The sequence below is a fragment of the Pseudopodoces humilis genome, chromosome 1 (genome assembly GCF_049639895.1).
Source record: "Pseudopodoces humilis isolate 2021_Gansu_Grassland_sample_001 chromosome 1, ASM4963989v1, whole genome shotgun sequence".
NCBI lineage: Eukaryota > Metazoa > Chordata > Aves > Passeriformes > Paridae > Pseudopodoces > Pseudopodoces humilis.
In genome coordinates, this window is record NC_142200.1 from 94,614,400 (window position 1) to 94,637,631 (window position 23,232).

At 38.8% G+C, this 23,232-nt stretch overlaps 1 protein-coding gene across 1 annotated transcript in view; it reads left to right on the top strand.

Annotated features, from left to right (window-relative positions):
• Nucleotides 1-18,303, top strand: part of CTDP1 (CTD phosphatase 1) — a 101,453-nt gene extending 83,150 nt beyond the window's left edge. The window contains exon 13 of the mRNA XM_005525238.3: nucleotides 17,260-18,303. Within this exon, the coding sequence (XP_005525295.2) occupies nucleotides 17,260-17,401 (142 nt within the window). The 3' untranslated portion in view covers nucleotides 17,402-18,303. The remainder of the gene's footprint in view (nucleotides 1-17,259) is intronic.
• The last annotated feature ends 4,929 nt before the right edge of the window (nucleotides 18,304-23,232 follow it).

Sequence of the window (23,232 nt, forward strand, 5' to 3'; positions counted from 1 at the left end):
TTTCAGTGGCTCCCAGTCTGGAGGAAGAGAAGTTTCTGAATCACACTATTTGAATGTCTTAAGAGTTTGGGTACAGGAGTGCCTGTCTGAGATATTCTGTCAGTTACTCCTGCTGGTAATGTTTTACAGCTCTGTAATTGGTTAGACTTCCCATTATCTGAAGCCACTCTTCTAAATGAATATGCCATAGTATCTTTCTATAAATAAAAATGTGAATGAATAATTCCCATGGGCTGGCTGAGACTTTTATACTCCCTGAATTCCTAAATGCTTATTCAACATCATCTCTCTTCTCTCATCATTCTCTTCAACATCATCTGTCTTCTTTTTTTCCTTAGACTTCAGAAAGTTGTCATCTGTTTCCATTACATAAGAGCTTTTAAATAATCTTAAGATTTCTGAAAGGACAATTGATAAAACCCTATCTTGATTTTAAAAGGAGACTGTCAAGTCTATTATGTCCTTCAGATGACTTCCTTTTAGAAACCAAAGTTCTTACTGCATATGTTTACACTCATGTATGTCCCAATTGTCATTCCTGTCTGGGGATCATAAAATACAATAAAATTTATATAAATTATAATATATATATAATAAATAAATAATAAATAATTTCTTAGGCAGCAGGGACAAAAAGCTGTGTTCCACTAACAAAAAAATTCACATTACAATCTCTATAGGAAGAAATTTTAGGTGATTGCTGTCTCATATATGTGTTGAAGATAAAGCCTTTTAAAATCAATAGTTATTATATTGGAAGTTACAGATACTGATATAAAGATATCAGCTTTTGATATAAATACTCATAGCTTCTCTTTCTCTTAGACAGTTATTTATAAAAGTTGAAAAGGGGATGGAAATGGGAAACTCTCCCCAAAAGCTAGGCATCAGTTCTGAGGGATAAGCCTGTGTGCAATGGAAAGAAATCTGCAGTTCAATGTGGGCAGCTTTGCCCTGAAGACTTATCAATGAATCTTGTAGGAAAATGACTGTGTATTCTTACTGAAATATATTTAATTTGCTTATCTGGAATACAGTGTTGTATATTTTTTTTTTTAGGGTCTATCTAATGCTTTAGAAAAATATTATGAATATTATTAGTCAGGAGATTTAATAAAGGTATGCTATGTGGTTAAGCAAGCTTTGTAATTCCAGTTCCATTTGGGAATTATTCATTGCTTTAGTTTTCTCTACTCTCATTCTTGATGGTGACATTTAAGAGATTAAACAACAATGTTGACAGCCTGTAGCCTTAGGTTTCTTTAGAAATCGTCTGATTCTGTGAGGGAAATTAAAGCTATAAGAAATGCTTCATAAATGCCTTATAGAATACTTAGAAGATGCTATGTTCCCCTACTTCACATTTGTGCCTACTGAAGTATAACATCATGTTTCAGATTAAGTTACTTAGAACTTATTTGACAAATGGGAGAAATGTGTAGATTTCACTAATCTTCAAAAGCAAAGGAGGAAAAAGAATATTGGTCACTAGGGAGGAGCCAATGTGAGGAAGCACTCATCAATTCAAAGTATACTTTATTTTTTTCCCCTTGAAGGTATCCCAGATTTTTCCAGTTTTCAAGGAAGAAATAAAATGTTTTTAAATGAAAATAAGGTGATGTTGCAGATAAAAAAACAACTACAACACACACGGGGCTAACTACTACTTGTATTTGTACATTTTTCTCCTTCATGGTCTTAATCCTGTGGAAAGCAGGAAACTTGTAAACTATTTTTCAGAGAGATAAAACCCTCAGAACTGCATAGTACGTTTTCTCTCCAATCCCCTTTTGTTTTAAAAAAAATGTTTTTGTAGTTATAGAACATACATAATAGTGTTTCCAGAGGGAAGGCATGGAAAAAGTACTAGCCTAGCTTTAAAAGTATTTTAGTGTGATGAGCAGATGAAAATGAGCTGCTTTTGCTGTCCAGAGTTTGCAGTAAGAAACTTAAGTTCTGTTTTGCAGGACTCTGAGGATTCCAACACGAAGGTTGTGGTAGGTAGAACTTACGGGGGAACAACATCTTCCTCTTCTTCTAGTATCAGTTACTTCAGTTAGTTGAGACTTGGGGTCGAGACTTCAACAAAGATGTGTTTGAAAAGGAGTTCTTCAGTAAAGCTTTTCAGATGTGATATAATTCCCTGAAAATCCAGTTTTCCAGTTACTGCACTAGGCTTACAATTCCTGTCAAAAGGGAAAGACAATTTTAATTCTACTATATATTTGTATCTGTATCTCTTCTTGCTATATTCTTACATGAAATGCTCTTTCTTCTTTCTATTTGCCAGAGATGTATCCTGAATTTTTTTCTTGATAAAATACTTTCCTATGTTGAAATTATTAATGTGCAAAGAATGGAGAAAGGGATTGCATTGTGCGTGGGAATGTTTAGATACTCAACTGGTTCAATCTTCATTTACTGCAAAATCAAAATTCAAAATCACTGGAAGATTGCTGAGAAAATACAGGTCTTACTAGGTGTGTTGCATGTTCAGAGATGCATAAAATGCATAAGGGAACAAAGCCATACTGATTCAACTACTGAAGAGGAAGGTCCTTGTTCTAGGACTCCTGGCAAAAGTACGTCATTAATACACTAAGCACAAGTGTTAGATGCAAAGTTTGCTTCAGGAAAAATCACAGAAGGACATTGTTCACTTCATTGCTGTTCTGACAGGTTCTGAAATACTTGGAGTTACTGCAAAGGTCTAATATAATATCTGTTAAAAAGGAACAGACATTTTGGAAAGCCTCAGATCATTAACTGGATAAGGAAAAAAAAATCACATAGGAGAACTGAGAGTGTGAACTTTCACACATCTAGACTATTAACTGCAGCTAAAATTAACCAAAGTGATGGTTCACATTTCGATCATGAGACTTCAGTCTTGGTCTCGTATTCCTCTATATTTCCTACAAGGAGCAAATGCACAGCTTGTGCATGTTTGCTCAAAGTGTCAAGCTGCTAAATTTCCATTGCAGTTTTTTTTTTCCTTTTTTAAAATGGAGATTCTTATTCTCCTAAAGGCTTTTTGAAAGTGAACTGCACAGTCAAAAAGTTCTCAGGTCCAACCAAGCAAATGTTGGCACAGAATTAATGTGCACTCTGAGAGCCTGGGTTGATCTCAAGGCATCTCTTTAAAGTATACCTGGGCCTTTCCCGCAATCCTAAAATGACCAGAGTGGTAGGTATGCCTATTATGTCCATATCAGCTGTCCTAAGAGGACTGACTCTGCTCACAGCTGCAGCAGCAGAATGGAATAATACATCCAGTGTGCTGCTGACTTGTTGCCTGGTCAGTGGTGCTGATCTTGTCCTTGTAAACAGCAATATTATCAAATACCTGGGGGTTTTTCATAAGTCTTACAAAGCAGGTGCCATAGCTGAAGTTCAGTAGGGCTGAATGACTTTTGCTGATTTCTCCTAGGATGAGTCTTTTTTGTAAAGAATATGTGAGCTATTTTTCTTGTACGGTGTTTCTAAACAACTTGAATAAATGGTTTCTCAGTAACATTTATATCCACAAAACATAAGGGTTTTTTCACATCAAGTCTATCAAATATAAACAGCAGTTGAATTTTTAACCTTCTTTCCGTTTTTAAGAGATTTTTTCCAGAGCCTTTCTCTGTAGATATGATGTTGCTTCTTTTGGCAAGTTTCTTTAGCATTTGGTGGTATGAGGTGTTCACCACTTAAACTGTTAAGTTCAACCTAAATCTATTAAGTTTTATGTTAAGAATAATGTAAGTTGTTTTAGTTCTAAAAAGATTTTTTTCATTGTTCACCATAAAGCTGACCAGTAGTGCTTTGAACTTGTGCAAGATACTGTGTGCAGTTATTACGTGGCTTATGCTAATATTATGGTTATACCTGCTAGTTAATATGGCAATTATGCATTTGAGATCAGGAAAAGGAGTGTCTTTGGAAAAGTGAAAAATAGCATAAAGTTCTCTGATACTGCTTTCAGTATTGTATTTGAAAGCTAGCTTGTCTTAGTGTGTTTTTGATCAAATTCTCTATATACTAAGTTATCAATACCATTTATTGGTCATGGGTTTTCCTATTTCAATACTATGTCAATTAAACGTGCGAGTCTGCATGACGCCAAGTTCTATTAGTTCTAGTACTTCAGGGGAAGGATACACAAGCAATTAAGTCTGTAAGTTACTAGTATGTTACGAGAATTAGGAAAATGCAGTTAAAATAGATCCTTACTTTTCTCAATTCACTTTAAGACTAAATAGGTTTCACTTGTGCTTTTCAATAGAAGAGTGATGGTATCTGTAAAATGAACTGGGGAGTCCAAGTTGCTGTTTTTTCCAGGGGCAAAAATTTGAAACCATAATATAGGTCATCAAGCAGGAAAGTATTTGCCTTGTTCTCCTTGTTTCCTTAAATGTGCTAATAAATGCTAATGTATGTGCAGGAATTGCTGTTATTCTTACATTTCTCTGTTCTAACTTTTGCTGTCTATAATGATTCAATGACTCTGTCTATAACTTAAGAGTTCTGAGTGAAGTAATGTAATTGATTTCTCACTAATGCGTCAATGTATTTGAAATAGAAGTCTTTCTGCAGTCATTGCCTTTTATCATTGCAGAGCCATTAACTAATAGCTTCCATCCTGGGACGATGGAGTGACTAGAGCCTGAGGGAAAATAATTTTCTATAATATATCTGCAAGAAGCACCAGTCTACAAGAGCTGGATTTTTGTAGAAGCAGACTTTAGAAATCAATTGTTAAAATCATTTTGGGAATAGTGAGGGCTGAAAAATGATGAGATGCATTCACATAATCAGAAAGAACAGAGAAAAGAGATGTGCTTTCTAGCAGAGAATTCTTGTTTAACTGTGAAGCTAGCTAAAGAAGAAAGTACAAAGCAATGAAAAACAACACTTCAGCTTGGAGAAGAAGCCATATGTGGCAGGATGATCCTGGCACCCTTCCAGTACCCCAAACCTAGTCTTAAGCAATGATCAAGACTATCATGAGAAGAAATTAGGTCAACATGTTTATCTTTTCATTTAGCTCTGTTTTCCTTGTCTTTGTGGAGTAGCGATGAGTTTGTCTCAGAATCAAGAATGAGTGTTTTGTTTGCATTAATTAGTATATCATAGTTAAGTGATCTGTAAAATCCATGTTGCTGAGATTGAAGTTGAAAGAAAGTGCATGAATTAATTGCCTGGGAGTAGGAATAGCCCTGAGCAAGTCCTGGGAGCCTACAGCAGAGTAGGTGCTTGTGGTGAAGAAGGAAGAGAACTTGTGTTAGTGAGATTCCAGTCTAACCCTAATCCAGGGTACTAGGAGCTCTCTGACCCTGTATGAGAAGCTTCCATACAGGGAGAACTCTTGATAATGTAATGCTACCCCTTGAGCTTCTAGGTTGTGGGAGTGAAGAGTTTTTCAGAACGATGCATGAAGGGCAGTTATCTGATGCTGGTTACTCCAGCCCATCTGGGAGAGATGCTATTGTGTGAAACATTTCATTTAGGTGTTTGTAGATCCAGAAAATGCCAAAATCACAATTAAAGTTTGAAGAAATGAAGGCTGCAAGAAACTAGGATAACGGGAAAAGAATTTGAGAGTTATTGACTTAGTCTGCTTAATGGTCTGCCACCTTGAAGAATGAGCAGCCCCAGCTTGGTTTATGTGATTGCCAAGGCAAGAGGGCGAGAACTAGAACCCTGAGTGAATTTAAAAACCTGAACTCTTAGTGTTCACTCACAAAGGGAGGAGTAGGAAAACTATTTCATTCTGTTTTCAGCTTCAGAGCACTTGTGACACAGAGGGTCAGTTCCTTTCTCTGATGGAATCTAAATTCTGGTAAGAAACTGGAGCATCAGATTGTTTTGGATGTATTTCTGTTCCTGCATAGGAGTAATTAACACCAGGTTCCAGTATCCTGCTTCCACTCACATAACAGTTCTCCCAGCACTGTGTGAGTATTTATGCACTTAAGACCACCAGCTCCACTAGCCCATTCCAGCAGTCTGTAGATATTAATGTTGTTTGGTATCTGTGGCTAATGGTGTGGGATAAGAAAGATGCAAAGCAGAAGTTCAGGGTGAGGCAAGCCGTAACATACTGCTTTGGTTTGCGTGTTGGTGAGAGAGCTGCACTGGGAGCTGTAGAATAGCAGGGGGTTGCCCCTCAGGTAATTTAGGCAGCATTTTTTCCTTTAGTCTGGCTGAATGCTTCAGTGCAATTTATGAGCTATTAAACAATTTATGTTTTTCCTTAGTAAGATATGTGGATATCTAAATATCTCTTGAGGATAAGGAAACCAAGAAGTACATTAAGAACTGTCAGTGAAGGTTTTTAATCCTTCATTGTGTTGAGACCTAGGACATTAGCGGGATACTGTAAGGCAACATTGTTCCGATCAAGAAAAATAGCTCTAGTTTCCCTAATGAATTCTAAAAGTACTTTAAATTCCACATAATAACTAATGTGCATTAATCTTGATCACTGCAAGTCTTTAATGGCTGCTAAACAGCAGTGTATATCTTCAGTTAAAATGCCAGCTTGAAGCATGTGCTAAAAATGCTGGTAGAAGAGAAGCAGTGCTGCTTCTTAAGGAAGGGAAGGAAATCTAGGAATCAAAATGGGTAGATAGTCCCATTTCCAACCAGTTTATTAGTCACTTGAACTCCTAATAGGTTCTTCTATTGGGAAGAACAAAATCAGATATTTTAGAAAACTTGAACTTCAAAGTTCAAAGGCTACAAAGGACTGTTGTATTAAGCCAGTCGTGGAGATCTATCCCTGCATTGTTGTCAGCCATGCACATGGAAAGCAGAATTTGGATGTTTTAATTCTCCACACCACAATAGATGTCACAGCAGCAAACATGTCCTTTACTGTGTGACCCAAGCATATCGCCACTGCATTGCACAGAAGAGGTCCCTATTTGCTGTGGGAAATGTCTCCGGTTCAGAGCCTCCTTTTGCTGTTTCTCAGACTACCACTGTGGCTTGAGTGCATCTTTAACTATCCCAGTAAATATTTACTGGAAAACACAATTGAATACATGACAGTATATGCAAGTTGCAATGAAATAACCCAGCAGACAAGCCCATCAAATTGAAAGTTCTTGCAAAGTATGTTCCTGCTAGGTAGAGAACCTGTAAAGCTTGCAGATTAACAGAGAAAAGGTATGTCTCAGGTGATGTTGCTGTTTGCTTCAGACCACTGAATGGCAATACCAGAAGGCTTTTAGTGTCCCAGGTGTTAGCAAGGGTGGATAAACAGCATCTGAGCAGTGGGGCCAGAACTGCCTGCAAGGTTTTGGTACGTGGCTGGGCTTCCCCTCTCTGCCAGGGCTGCACACATGTGCTGCCCCTCACCCCTGAGGGTCACCTGTGCAGGCTGAGAAGGAGATGGGGGTATCTGAGTGAGGTTAGCTGTGAAATGTGTTCGGGCAGTCTGGGAGAGGGCCTGTAAAGTGGTTTTATTCCTAAGGTCAGAGAAGTGTCTGGTCCCCTGCCTGGCATTTCACACCTTGCTCTTGTCACAGTGTGGCTATCTCATTCTCAGATAGCAATTAGAAAGAGAACAACTTGTTGCAGTCTCAGTTTTTGTTACGTTTGAAGTGCTGTGTCTGTCTAGTCGTTTGGCACACAGAGAAACACCTTTTCACATTGCCCTCTTGTGCACATCCATGTATCCAGGCGAATTGATAATTGTACTTTGTAGGGAGTCTATGGCCAGTACCATTACATGGATAATGTCATGGTTTAACTCCAGACACTAAGAACCACACAGCCACTCACTTGCTTCCCCCTGCCCTGTGCGGCAGAGAACCAGGGAAAAAAATTAAACCTATGGCTTGAGATAAGAACAGTTTAATAATTGGAACAAAATAAAATATTTTAATAGCATCATAATAATTGTAATGAGAAGGAGATAGGTTTAATTTCTCTAAGGGAAACAAGTGACACACGATACAGCCACTCGCCACCTTTCTGTTTCTATCTCAGTAGCAGTCAGTCTCTCTTGTCCAACTATCCCGTTTATGTGCTGGACAGGATGTTCTGTGGTCTGGAATATCCCTTTGGCCAGTTTGGGTCAGCTGTCCTGGCCATGCTCCCTCCCTTGTGCAGCTCCTCACTGGCAGAGCACAGGAAGCTGAAAAGCCCCTGGCTCAGGAGAAGCACTGCTGAGCAATGACTAAGCCATCGGTGTGTTACCAGCATCAATCTCATACTAAATTCAAAACATCACACTGTACTGGCTTGTGGAAAGAAAATTAACTCTCCAGGACACAGGCTCAGTAGCTGCCTTTTACTCTGGACTAATAAAAGATAATGAGCTGCTTCTTCTTCAGAGGCCTTCTTCATTAGTGGTATAGGGGAGACTACAGCTGAATAATCACTTGAATCTGGGTTTTGGACAGCACCATCAGAAAAATTGCAACTTTGCATCAGAAAGTACAGATCAAGTATAAACTGTCTTTGCTAGTTCAGGTTCATTCCAGAAATATCAACAGAAAAATTGTAGAGCAGACTGTAGAGGGGATCAAGACTGTGAGCCAGGAGAGCTGTGATCTCCTGCACTGGGTCGTTTATCACATCAGAGCTGGTGTGAAAACAACAGGTATGGGGAATTCTCAGCGGTGTGATTCCATTTGACACATAGGCTGGGGGTTGGCACATGCCTTTTCATCCAGATTGAATTTGTGATGCTCACTGACCCAGTATTGTAGAGATCCAAATTTAATGAATGCAGACCCACTTTTTGGGGAGTTTGTTGGGATTGCACACTAAAAGAAAGATGGGTGGCATTCTGTTTCAAATGTACTGCATGTATTTTTATGCTGTATATATCATTTATGCTAACCTTATAAAACTGATGTAAAGTCATGTGATTCTGGCATATATTCTTAAAACCTCAATTCAGATTTTTCTTGCTTGTAAACCAAACCTTGACACTATGTTTCTAATGGAAACCTAGCAGTTTCTAGACCAAATTTCTAACATATATTTGAAAGTTTCTTGTACTGAGAAGTAACTTCCTGCCTTGATGTCATTTCATTTTGTAATTTACTAGCTTTCCCAGAACATCCTGTAGCAAAATGGACTGTCTGAAGTTAACTTTTTAATGCTGATAAATTATTTTGTAGGTTCTCTATAGCTTTGTATTATAATGCAGTTGTGTCTCCAAAACAGTCTTCCAAAACATGTTTTAGTGCATGAAAGAATTATTTATTGTGTACCATTTCAACAAATAAATAAAGAAAAATCTAAGTTGTCAGGGCTTCAGGAAGAAGCAAGGAGTGCCAAGATATCACGTCTTGCCATTGGAATAAATAAAGAAGTAGTAGAGAAATGTAATATTGCAGGAAGATGTATGATACAGAGAACAAATCCCGCAGCCCATTGCTAGATGGAGCAATCTCAGTCCCAGGTGTCACGGTGTAACCCACAGCCCCACAACAGCTCCAGTTCCCCAGCTGTTGTGCAGGAAGGACTCACTGGAAGCTGACTATGGCGATGGTGGACAACTGGCTTACTAGACTGTGAGGCAGGCAACAGAGTCAATAAACAGGGGGATTATCCAGTTAAATCACATGTCAGTGTGAGGAGGATGAAGGTCTGACCGTTTTTGGCAGGACTGAGCTAGTGCATTTAATGAAAGACTATACCTCTGTGGTAGGGGGGTGTATATTTTGGTCCATAGACCACAACATTTTAAAGGAATTTGAGTCTGGTTTTTGTGCCTCAGTGGAGATGACAGTACTACCAGTATCCGTATAGAGTCAATGATGTGTTTTGTCTTATTTTCAATATTTTGTGTGATGAAACAGAGATGTTCTTAGTTAATAATCTTGTGAGCAAAGCAGTGAATTAACATCCTAGAAGGATGTTTAGTTTAGTTATTTTCAATTTAATCTCATTTATTTATTGAAAACAAGGACAAAGTAGGAGAAAAGTTAGTAAAAATCAGAATTGAAGGCTTTGACAAAATCATCTTTCAGTATAACTTGGTGTAGTCCATAACACACAGATTAAGATTGTCTATGGATATCTAATTTTAAAAGCCACCATATACCAAATTCTACTTTCAGCCTCCTTGGTTAGCACAGTCAGTGTGTTACCAGCTAAATATCATCTTAACAATTTAAGAAGACAAATAATGCATGTTGAAGAGTGCTCTCAGTGCTTGTAAGAGATGGTGGCAAATCCAATCAGGATTCCAAGCATTACTTTGCAGTGCTGGGGGGGCAGTCTTCAAATTGGAGTTGGTTCTCCATTATATTGGCACAGGGGTACTTCCAGATACACATTTTTGTTCCTGTGAGAAAAATGAAGGCAATTGGACTTTTCTCAGATAAATCAGATTATTACAACTTCAGTTGGAAAACCAGTTGGAATACCAGTTGGAAACCATCAGTTTCTATTCTAGCTTCCTGTTTTGAATTTTCTAAATTGCCCATACATCTTAGGTTTTTTGCCCACTTTTCATCTTATATTTTTACTGCATACAACCATTCTTTAAAACAATGAATCATATTTAGATCTCTAATGAGGACATTATTCTTCATCACTATCTGAGACTATCGCCTTCCTATAAAAGAAATTAGTTTGAGGGACTAGTCCATTTTCAAAAAACTTTTTTCAAACCAAATCCCCGGAGAGCTGCTGTACAATGCCCAACCAGGCACTGGGAAGGAAGGCTTAAAACTTCCTTTGCTCAGTGCTGAGCCTTGGTATATCCTATTACAGCTTCCCAGAGTTACCCAGAATCTCTACAGAGCTATACAACTACTGCCTGATTTTTGTTGTTAGAATAAGTAATATTTGTAAACCAGAAGAAGCTAGAAAGATAATTGATGCAAACAACAAAGGCCTGGTTTAGCTTTCAAACAGGATTAAGAAGTGATATGCCAGAGTGCATCTATGCATTTTCCCTTATGAAAGTATCAGGTAACAATCTGGCGTTCCACACTGTGAAAAGTATATTTAATTTTCTGTTGTCTTCTACATGTCAGTGACAAGATTATTTGTTGTGTGATATAAAACTGTCACTGTCACCTTTGCCTTTTGAAGAAATTGTCATACTGCATGTTGTAAATGTCTTATAACTACATGGATTATTTTTAAAACATCTTGAAGTTTATAACAAGTAATATTTTAGGGACACAGTTTATATTTCTGTGATTTAATTATGAAGCAAAGTTGTAGGTTCAACTTTTCAGTTTTCCATTATCCAATTTAATTGTTATCTGTACCTAAATTAGTTCAGCTCAGAGAAAATCACACAGCGTTTAATTTGAAAGTTTTATTGCTACACTGTTTAGTTTTGGAATACCCCAATGTTTAACTATAAAGAAATCACCATTTTCTTAAAGAAAACATTAATGTTGTTAAGAAACCATTCTGGGGTGATGTTCTTGTTATTAAACTTTCCCCTTGATCTGAATACTAAGAAAACACAGGCTCATCAATGGGACAATTTTAGCAAAATTTGCAAACTATCCTTGTTAAATCCAGAAATTGCTGCAGTGTGTTATTTTAAATTTTCTGTGATTTCCTGATTTAAAATACTCTTAATGTAGATATACATTGAGTGTTTAGTTCAGAGAACTACCTATAGAGCTGCTGTAGGTTGGTTTTCAGTTTCCAGAAGTTTCTCACCATTGGAATTGTGCACAGGTGTGCTAAATTTTACAGGAGAAAGGCACTGAGGCTGTGCAGAATTTAATTAGCTCTCACTTTAGTGTTGTGTTAGTTAAAGTACTCTTTGAAGATGTCAGTTGGAATCGGTGGGTGCCTAGAAGAGGTTTTTCTGAGGAGCATTGAAAACACACTGTTCCTCCTACTACAGGGGCTCTCTCTGCACCCCGAGGCTGTGCAAGGAACATTCTCAGTACATTTTCCTGCATATTAGATTTCTGATCATCCTGTAATCCTGCAGACAGCATTGGATGAGTTCTTGAGGAAATATATGAGGTGTCTGGCATTTGTTCCTGCAGCACTAAATAGTGTCCTGTTTATCCCAGCACGAGCATAAAGTGGAAGCACACTGCAGCTTGCCAGTAGTGCTGGGGTGGTGCTGTTTGTTGCTCCCACGGCTGTGTGCCTGGCAGCGTGCTGTGCTAGTGCCAGGGAGCAGCAGCACTGGGACAGAAAATCCAGTGTTCCTGCACAGATGTACGAGGGAAATTGCCAGAGGATAGACACCTGAGTTACAGGCAGGCTATGGACAATTGCTCACTCTTGTATCAAGTGTACATAAAAGAGCATAGAATCAGAGTGGTTTGGCTTGGAAGGGACCTTAAAGATATTGCCATGTATCCCATGTTAAAAAAACATAACTGCAAAACTTCGAACATCTCTCTGAAAAATTAACAGTCTTGTCTGTCTTTCTCATGTAACATATTAATGCTCACAACATTAATTTTCAGTTTGTGCGTTCTCAGAGCTCAAGGCATTGAAGCTTGTTAGCCAAGTACTGGGCTGGCATCTTCAGAATGGGTTGGAGAAGAGTTTTACTGGATAACCAGCCCTGATTCTTCATAACTGAAGAATATTGCCAGAGAAGTAGTTTATCTGAATACGTTGTTCCCATGGTCAAATTCCTGCGGAAGTCAAATTCTAGTTACATTACCACATGCTTCATCACCTTCTTTCCATTTTGGAAGGAGTTTATAGAAAGATGTGGTCTAGGTGTGTATGGAAACCAGGACAGACCTTCCACATGGAGCTTCGTGGAGCTTCAGAGGCGTGCCAGAGGCAGTGTAGGTTGTGTTGCGGGGTTGTGATGATGTTGGAAGGCAGCATGCAGTTTCAAAATGCCTTTTCCAAGCCCTTGCCTTCCAAACTACTTAACGGTCTGTGTGAGTGTTCTCATTAGAGAGAAACTTGGCTGTATTTGGTAGCAAATTGAAGTCCTAATTTATAATGTCAATGCTGTAAGCTGATTGCTTGTAAAAGACTAAACACATTTAGTCTGCAGACTCTACTTTGTTATTGTACTGGTTTTAGGAGCTATTGAAAAAAGTCAGGTCAACTTGTAAAAAATTAGAGGTTTACTCATTATCAGAATAATGATGGGGATTGTGGGTATTTGAAGTTAAAGGATATGCGAATGTGTATTTAAGTACTTTCTGTAGTTTTCATTTACAAGTTTAAAATAAGGTTTGGAAAAGATTTGTTTTGTTTAAAGCAAGGGTTATGTTGCCCTTTGAGTTCCTTTGCTAATTAGATGTTTCTATTTTAATGTAGCACTGTATTTCTTAAAGGGGTGCCATTGGGATGCAAAACAAACCAGAGACAATCTGCTTTTCAGTTAAGGAGAGTGATTTTTCAACATTATTTTCAGCCAATAAACTACAGCCTTAAAATAATAGAAACAAGTAATACTTGATTTATTTTACTTCGTTCCTTATGGCTCTCTTAGTGAATTAAATTTAAAGTGAATTTATAAGAATACAGTTTTCATTCGACCTGTACATTGTAATCAGATTTTAGTGGTCATTTTAACTGATCAAGAGCTAAATAAGTTTTCATTTTCAGAAAATTTTTCTGTGCTATTTTTGTAGGCATATGCCTTGTGCTGTTGCAACTTTGTAAACCTGTCTCTTCATTTGGAATATCACTATTTCTCATTAGCATTCTGTAGATGAAATTTTCCTAAAAACTACTTTTATATGTATTTAATTACAAATGATTTTTTCTTTTCATTTTTAATATTGTGAATTGCATTTGTAGTTTATTTAAATCTCTTGACAATTCACTTAAATATATGAGAGTTTTTGAATTGTAGTTCTCTTTTGAAAGGATTTTTCCAGCAAAATGAACGGGTGGGCCTGCTAGTACTGAGTATTACAAAGGAAAAATACTTAATGCAAAGGAAATCTAGAGTGTAGTTGTTTTTTTCATAGAGTTGTCAGATACTTAAAAGTTCTGCATTCAGTGTTTTGGCAGTTGTTCATATGTGAGGTGAAAGATACTCAGTTATTATCGACGTGTTTGGCTTTTAATAGCAGTCAAGCAAAATTCGTTATAAAAATGCAAATTAGGCTAATGGAAGCCTGCAACGCTGCTGAATCATTTTCTCTAAATAGTAAGAAGGAATCCTGTATGAGCTTAACTTTTCCACTCAAAAGTGCTATGAATTGTGGCTCTGAAACTGGAAATTACAAAGAATGGGCACAAAACAGTGAGGAAAATACACATTTTAAATCATTTGTTATGTTAAGAGATGTGCTGCCACGGCAATGTACTGCTTTTTCTCTGAAGGCAGAAATTTTTAACAGAATGTTATCTCTCTTTTCGGAATTTGCAAAGGAAAAATGCAGCTCTGTGTTCCCTGATGTCTTTCCTCCATACTTCTGTCAGGGTTAGCTTTTTATTTGATATTATAAGACTCATTCAAATGTTTTTTGAATACCTGTGAAGCTGCAGTTTACAGTACACAAATACTGAAAGATTTTTATATCGTAATTTAAAAAATGCTAGCATTTAGGATAGATTTTTTTTTTTTTTTTTTTGCTTTTTCTATAGAGAACTAGTACTTACCTCTGTTTTCTTTTGGGGTTTTTTTCCATGTTTTTTTCCTCCTCATGAGTGACTAATATTTCATCTCAAGATTGAACAGAGCTGTCATTCTAGCCTTGCTAAAATAACAAGAACTGACAAAATAGATAATGGTCAGGCTTTTGGATTTCTAAAGATACTGTTTAATACAGCTGAATGAGGGATGAAATATGGGAGAGGCATCCATTAAGGTTTCTGGAAAGTCTTTTTGTAGGCTGAAACTTTGTTCTTTAATTAATTAGTCACACTGAGTATTTCAGATCCCTGTATTGTGTTGATTGTCTTCACTGAAATCTAGTTGCTGTGAAGTACATTGAAATTTTAAAAGTTACTTTCTTGCATGAATTAATAATTTTGCTGGTATTTGCTGTAAATATTTAGTAAATTAACTGTTCTGCATTTTCAAGAAATAATGAACCTGGAAGTGATGTATTATTTTAGTGAGCTGTTATTTTTTCATAGATCTTTTTTTTTCTTCTCTATGAGATCTGTGCTATTGATTTATGTCCCAGTAAACTTACAGTATTTGGGCTGGCTCTAAAAGCCTGCTTGTCCTGACACATCCTTTAATAAAGTATCTGCAGTTGTGTGTACATGTTTCATATGTGTAAATGACAGCTGTCAGCTTGCTAATTTCATTTTTCAGTGGGTAATACCATCAGATTCCACGGATGCAGCCTTACAAACAGATGAATACAAGTGTTTTCAGCTGTGAGCATTGTGGTATAGATTCCCTTTGTGACTTTAATTCTCAGTTAGCACTGCCTGTGTACTTCTTATCCACTACTGGTTAAAGAACACACTAGTCGTTTCTTTTGCTGAGTAAGACTGTTTGAGGTTTCTTTAATTCCCAATTAGCTTTTCTTCTCTAATGGTGTCATTAATGCTTGAAATAGCACTGTATCTGTAAAGACTGAATTCATCGCAAGGTCAGCAAGTGTTGATAAGGCTCCACACATTTGTATAGCTTTTAATGAAGATGTGCTGAGATTTCTTCCAATTGGGCATTTTAAGCACAGGAGCTTCCTTGTCCAAACTGCATGCTAATAGAGGCTGTGTGGAAATAATCACTGTTATGCCTGAGAAACTGCTTTTTATTGCGAATTAGGCTACATTTAGTGCCCTGAAACTCCCTCAGCATGCCACATTTGAGTTTCAGTAGCAAAGTATTCGGGTAACACTTTTACTTCATCCCATTTTTCCTTGTTAGGGATTTAGAGCCCAGTGTATCCCGGGGTTTCAGCCTTGCGTCCCAGGAATATTACTTCTACCACCCTATGCTGAACTGCAAAACCCACCTGACATCAGTGGGAGGATGTGCTCTGTAAAGCAGCAGCAGTGTCTCTTTGTCCCACAGCTCCAGCAGCAAAGGAAGATGGAACACAGTAATGCTCACTTCCCATTTTGATTTGGACTCCCCTTCTGAATTCCCCCACACCTTGTCCATCTCCCTGAAAAACTGAGAAAGGGCAAGTCAGGTGTCAGTCAACCAGCCCACAAACCAAGCAGTCTGGGCGAATAAGTATTCCTCTTTCTTGGAAAACAGCAATAAAAGTGTCATATAAATAAAAATTGCTTTGTATTTCAGCATTGCTTACAAGCTCACAAGTTTGACTGATAATCTTTGCCTTTATTTCTTTTGGATATGTATAATCCATGCCAGTATTTATCAAAGGTCTTTCTTTCTTGCTGTCTTCTCCATGCTCTCAGAAGTAACAGGATTATTGTTAAATTACTGCTTTTAGCTAAAATGGGTAGATGATTTTATTAGTTTTTCATGACTGCAAGTGGATGCATTCTCTTCTTAATGAAACCCCACCCAGCAAGGGAAGTTACTTGAGAGATGCCTGCCCATCTGCATGTATTTTTCTGCTTAAAATTCGAACAAATTAACTAGAAGGATTTTGAAGGTGTTTCTACATCTCATTATGAATTCTGTGCAATGCAAAAATCTCAACTTTATTTTTGTCTCAGAAGTACATGTCTGATATAAAATTCCCTTTGGCAAGGAAGAGATTTTAGGATTCCACAAATCCAAATTCTTTATATTCTTATGGCTGCGTCCCAGTTGAAGCGTTAGATTTTCCTTGGAGATCTTTCAGAGCCAGAAACATGATTCTTTCAGCAGGGTATGGTGCACATCAGTTTCCTGTTTAAACTGGTTCATTCTCCAGAGATGTGAAGAAATGTGTTGTTCAACCTGGCAGTACTAATCCAAAGAGACGTAAAAGGGAAGGATGGGACCCCAAAGTTTGGAAGCATGAAAGTGTAGATGCTGGTGCAGTGAGATTTGGTTAATCAGTTACGGTTTTATTTTTATAAAAAAAGCAGAAACTTGAATATTTCAAGATCATATTAAAACATTCCTATTTTGGTGATATCTCTTTCACACAATGGCTTTCTTCTTTTGGGATGCAAGAGAAACATAAATCATTATTTTCAAACAGTCTCATACTTTCTTTAGAAGAATGGAAGAAACAAATTAACACTTCTTTGTTCTTTACACCTACGGCTGACAGTACATAACAGCAATTAAAAAATGAATTGTGTGAACTGGCTACTGTTAGTTCATGTAAAAACAAGTGCTGTACTTTTTGTCTAGGCCTGAAAAAAGATGAGTCCTTTAGCCTCAGTTTTTCTCACGTTGAATATGAATCTCTCAGTAAGCACTGAGACACCTCCATTCATGGGCCTTGTCTCTGTCTGTCCTTCCAGGGGTCACAAGCGCAAACTGGATGAAGATGATGCTGCCAGTGAATCCAGTAAAGAATCCAGCAATGAAGATGAGGAAGGAAGCAGTTCTGAAGCAGATGAAATGGCAGCAGCACTTGAAGCTGAGCTGAACGACTTCATGTGAGATTCATGCAGAACACAGAATTCGTAATTTTATTTTACTTCTCATAAGCAGATTGGACTTCAGATGAGCCCCTTATGTCAGTACTCAATGTTTTTCCAAAATGTGTGTGTATATTTTGCAAAGCAACTCAAGAGGTGATACATTATTTTACAAAATCAGAAATAGATGTTTTTAAGTTGTTTTACTAAAGGAATATATACTTTTTTAAGCAAAAAAAAAATAAAAGTATTAAATGGGACATGGTGTGCTATGCCAAAGACATGTTAGGAGCTCTGCAGAGCTTTCATGTATGGGACAGTGGTACAAAGATTTGTGATTAAACATACATTGGTTTCTAAAAATACTGTAGGCTGTGGTTTATGGGTTACAATCTTCAAAAAAAGGAGGAGATAAAGGAGATGGAATTGTCTGGGTAGTACAGCAGGAATCTGACAAACTGGTCATCCTCTTCCACAAATAAAGGTATCAAATATAAAAGGATTTTTGAAATAAAAAATGACTATTTATATTTGTATAGAAACAGAGAATGTGATATGCAAGCTTTGTGATTTCTGCACTTGACCCACTTGTCATTTGCTTATAAGAGAATACATAGTGGTCAACGTTCATGGTTTTAGGTTACTTTGTTGAATAGTTGGGTTTTTTAGAGACATCGTTTAGATTTTTAACTTTTCTTCTCTGTAACCAGAAATTTAGCACAGCAGACTATGTGGTCCTGTACTGCCACAAGATGCATATTCATTCACCCATTAGTGTTGTCTTGGAAAGAGCAAGTGCTACTTCAGTCTAATAGAATTTAATTTCTTTGACAAGAAATCTGATGTAAAGTTTTTGTATATTCTATTTCGTATTTGACCCACAAAACAGATTTTCTTTCATTTAATAAAGGTTCATTTTGTATGCTTTGTTTCTCTTTCCTTCCATCAAACATAAGGCAGTTTTCTTTATTATCTTTCCTTTATTCTGCATGAAAATTATGAAAAACATTGAAAGCAGGTGCAAATTTGTAGATTCAGGAAGGTAGATGAAGGATAGAAGAGAAACACTGGCCCAGAAGATTCATGGACTCTAACATCTCATTTTTCTCAGGTCTCTTTGATTGGCCTCTGAAATTACCATAAGAGTTGTTGCTCTGGTTTTGAATTTCTGTGGCTAGGACTATGGTTTATCCTCAATTGTTAGCACCTGAAGATTGAATCCTTTTAACAATATCTTTACAAAAGAAGACTCATTAGTTTGTATGTCATGGTTAAAAGGAAGTACATTCTGGTGCAGAAATACTTAATTTTTCACTTAGCAGTAAAACAAAACAGTTCAGTAGAATCTCAGCTATTTTACAAATAGCACTCTATTTTTAAAGTTTCATAATGACAATAAAAAGAAGACTGAGAAAATACAAGAGCCTTTTCAGATTAATACTGCTTTTCCACTTCAGAATGCAAAGTCAGCATCCACAGACAAAAATATTGGATTCTGTGGGAAAATGCTCCATTTCCTAGACTTTTACACAGGTTCCACACAGCTGGATGCTACAGTGCCCTGTCTGCTGTAGCTCTCCATGAAAACAAGCAGGATGTCTCCAAGTGATTTTTCATCACATAACAGAAGAAAAAGACTAATGCTTGTAAAATAGCAAGTCAAAATACTTCATTTTTTTTTAAGCAACCTGAATGCAGCATCCCGAGCTACCAGAGGATGACTGCTTGCAATTAAATACAAAAATGCCAGGGGTTGTGGGGCATGTTTTGTGTTTTCTTAAAACCCCACTTGAAATAATGTGAAATAACATCAGCTTTCTGGGTCACTGTGATGCTGCAAATCACTTGACAGCACAGATTTCAGCAGAGACTTGTTCTGGCTGATGGTCTTTGCCAGTCACGCACCTCTGGGGCAGCATTTAAGCTCTGAATGTAAACACAGCCAGTGAGCAAAGCTGGGCTTTGCTGGGTGCTGCATCCCTGGCACCAAAGCTGCCTCACAGTGCTCATGGAGGGATCCTCTGTTGGGGAGCTCTGGTGAGAAAAGCTGTATCTTCCTCCCAGCGTTACTTTGTGGATGATGGTTTAAGTGGTGGGAGGGAGTGGTCTGGGCAGGAGTCCTGAAAGCCATCAGCACTTCAGTATCTCTTAGCAATCCCTGCCACTCTCCAGTCCTTGGAGTTGGGGAGACCTAGCATAGGGAGGGTTGAGAGCCACCAGCACAGTGCTCACTGCCAGAGCAGCCCAGAAAGCATCAAGCCTGCTCTCTGCTGAAAAGTAGCCTTCTGCTCAGTCAGGTGGCTGTGCTGAGTGTACTGGTCACCAGTCTCTGCACAGGTGGGAGAGAAATGAAAACTGAAGATTTAATAGATGGTAAGTTATATGCCCATTCTAACGTGCCAGCAAGAAGTCTCTGGATGTATGAAGTTGTCACTCACTCCCACTAGCTTACACTTTTCTGAAGGTGCAGGAGCATCCTAGGAAAAGCAACAAATGTGCTTTGTGAAATGAGTTTAACGCTTCATTAAGTGACCTAGATATTTTGACTGGGTGTTTTATCCTGCCTTCTTGCCCTACTTCTGTACATTAGGTCACTAGCAGGGACCTGCTGCCAGTGAGGGCACTCTGACAGCTGAAGCAGACACCAGATTCCCAGTGAGGCTGTTGAACTCACTGGGCAGTACTGGTGTCTGAGAGGGTAGCAGGTGTGGAAATGAGCACAGAAAGGGCAACTTGCTTCATCAAGCCTTCTAAGCATGTCCTATCACTGCTGGCTAGGAAAGATGGCTCCTAAGGGCTCATGGTTGTTTAAGAACTAGCAAGAGCCATCATTTTGATTTAAAGACCAAGGGTTTTACTTTCTCCTTGACTTGCCCTCACCAGTTCTTAAGAGAATGAGAAGACATCACAGCTCTGATGAGGATCATAGAATAGTTTGGGTTGGAAGGGACCTTTAAAGGTCACATAGTCTATTCTCCCTACAATGACCAGGGACATCTTTAACTAGACCAGGTTGCTCAGAGCTTGGTCCACACTTTCCAGGGACAGGGATGTAGTGGGACCTGTGATAGAAGCAAAAAGCATTGTGTAGTGGCCAAGCTTTTCTCTTGTGCCTGTGTTGGGGACAGGAGAAGACGAGGGAACTGTTGCTTAGCACTGAGAAGCAAAAGCTTCAAGCATGCAGATACTTTCACATTTGTGCATATGTGAAGTAGGCCTTGAGTTTTCTCAGTGTTAGATAGTAACATCCTCTGTGAAGGGTGGGAAGTCTCAATTTTCCTTCTTGGCACTACTGCCTGCAGAATAGGTGACTGTCTTACAAGTGTGAAAATACACATACACAAACCTGGAGCTGTACCTAAAGATTTCTCAGCTCTGCCTAATTTTACTACAGTGAACACTGCAGTAGGTGACAAGTCAAAGAATAAATACATAATGGTCTTGTTAAGGAAGTGTATCTCATGTAGCTGAAAACTCAGCATGAGAAGACTGCCAGTTCTCACGACCTGCAGGCAAGCTTTTTATACATTTGTTTTTCCTATCCAATCCCACCTTCTGTTGTCGTTTCAGAAGTGTTTGGAGCCCAGCACCCAGCTTAGCCTCCTCTCCCTTCCCACTCCCAGAAATAGGAGGCAGCAGTATCCAATCCCTCAGGCAGTATCACCTACAGCCTGCATACATACCTGTACTGATAGGCTGCAGCTGCATGTCCTGTGCTCCTTCTGCTGACCTGGCTTTGAGAGAGAGAGAGAGAGAGACAGAGAAAATGACCTGTAGTAGCATCAGCAGTAACAAATAGTACAGATAAGTGAAAATACTACCTTTTTGTAGGCTGGGTGAGTACTTCCATGTGGAAAAAAAAACATCTTTCTTCTAGGAATTTATTCCTCATTGTCATACAGTGCTCATAACTATAAATGGAAAAACCTTTGCTTCTGGTCTTGCCTCCCATGAATTTCAACTCAGTCATTCCCAGAAGCTGTCAAGTCATTGTCCCCAAGAACCAGGCCATCTGCTTTCCTGGATCTCATCAGGGCCCACATGAATCCTGTTGTCTTTCTCCTCCAAGGCAAGAGCAAGTCTTGTCATCAATATATGCATGACAGAATGGCTGAGGTCAGAGCGGACCTCTGGAGGTCATCTGGTCTAATCCCCTGCTCAAGCAGGGAGGGTCATCTGTTCAGGTCCATGTCAGTGTCTGGATGTCTCCAAGGATGGGCTGCATGATTCCAGAAGCTTGTTTTCTTTCAAGTCCAGAACCAGGCACTGTAGTGGAGAATCAATCCCCTACCACACGTTAACGAGAGTGTGGATTTTAATAAATATGTGATGGGATTTTGAGCCACTTGAGATTTTTTTTGGGAACAGGATTTGAGAAGGATGTTAGGCACCTGGAACACGGGATTGCTAGAACCGTGGAGAAACAGACATGAACTATAAACCAAGCCCTCTTTTGTGCAAACTCTATTTCTGGTACAGCAAATTATTCCTTTCACTCCTCTCATTCTTCGTGACTTTCTCTTTTTGTTGGAGAGTGGCAGAAATGTCCTGTGACCTGATCCCAGGGGAGGTGGGGTTGGCATAGACCCCAACCCCAGAGCACTCAGATCATTTACTTGGTGAGATGGGGGCTGATTTTGACTCAGATTCTGTCGTGTGCACTGAGCAGAGGGTGGGTTTGATGCGTTTGCAGTACTTGACATCGCTGACTTTCACAGGCCCTTTTAAACCCCCTGGAGTTCTCAGCCCTGCAGGTCTCATGCCCACAGAGCCTGTGCTGCCACCCCATGAGTCAGAGCTCCCTTGGCAGAGGATGATTAATTCTCTTCTTTCTACACTCCATCCTAACTCTGTTCCCTGAAAAGACAAGGAGCCATATCTGGTAGATGGAAGTATGTATGACACTTCTAAAGATCTCCATCCCAAGATGAAGCTGGACTGATTTAGCCATTGGGTGGGTTTAGAGCCACTTTAAAGGTAGAGCAGTGAAACAACAGAGGTAAAAGTGCATTTTGTTGCCCTATCCTTGGGATGGACAGCTGTGTCCATGTGCTATCCTCTTCCACTGAGCAGTCCTCCATGAGTCTGCGTGTCTCACCAGGAGACTGGAAGCAGACTAGAGACAGACCTTCCTCCTGAGGCACCACTGCCATCCTTCCTGAGACGCAAACTCTCACCAGAGCTGGCAGACAGTAACCACATTGCAAAGCCATGTAGGTTTAATAGGCGATGACAAAACACCCATCCTTCTCTAAGTCTGCTCTTAGAGCAGTGCAGTTCTCCTCTGTCCCTTCTACATCTGCCAGGGGAAGCCTTGAAAAAGTGCATTGCAGTGACAGGTATTACTGACAGTAATCATGAGGAGAAACTTTGACCAAGGAGTGTCAGAAGAGCTGGGTCCTCCTTCCTTTCCCGTCTCTACAGGAGACTAACATCTCTAAGTCCCCAAGACTGTTTGCCTGTCAGATTTTGAATGTTGTTGCTCCTTCACAACAATCAAGCTGTTCTTGCTGTAGCACAAACTGTCACTGCTATCGATCAGTTGTAAGGGGCAAAGCCCATAGGCAACAGCTCCTCCCCATGCTGTCTTCAGGCCAGGCACTGGTGCTTTTCTGGCAGAGAGCACAGCAAGTCAGAAAAGCTTATCTTTTCAGACCTACCACTATGGATATGTATGACCCTTTCAGGACATAAGTATTAAATATGTCACTTAGTTCCAATACAAATAGTGCTTGGGAGATTCTCTGTTTTAATTAAGTGGATGGGTTTGGTCCTCAGAGAGCTCAACATGTCCTTGAGTGAATAAATGTTTTAATAATTCTACTTTGTCTCTCACAATCTTATAGCTGCAAC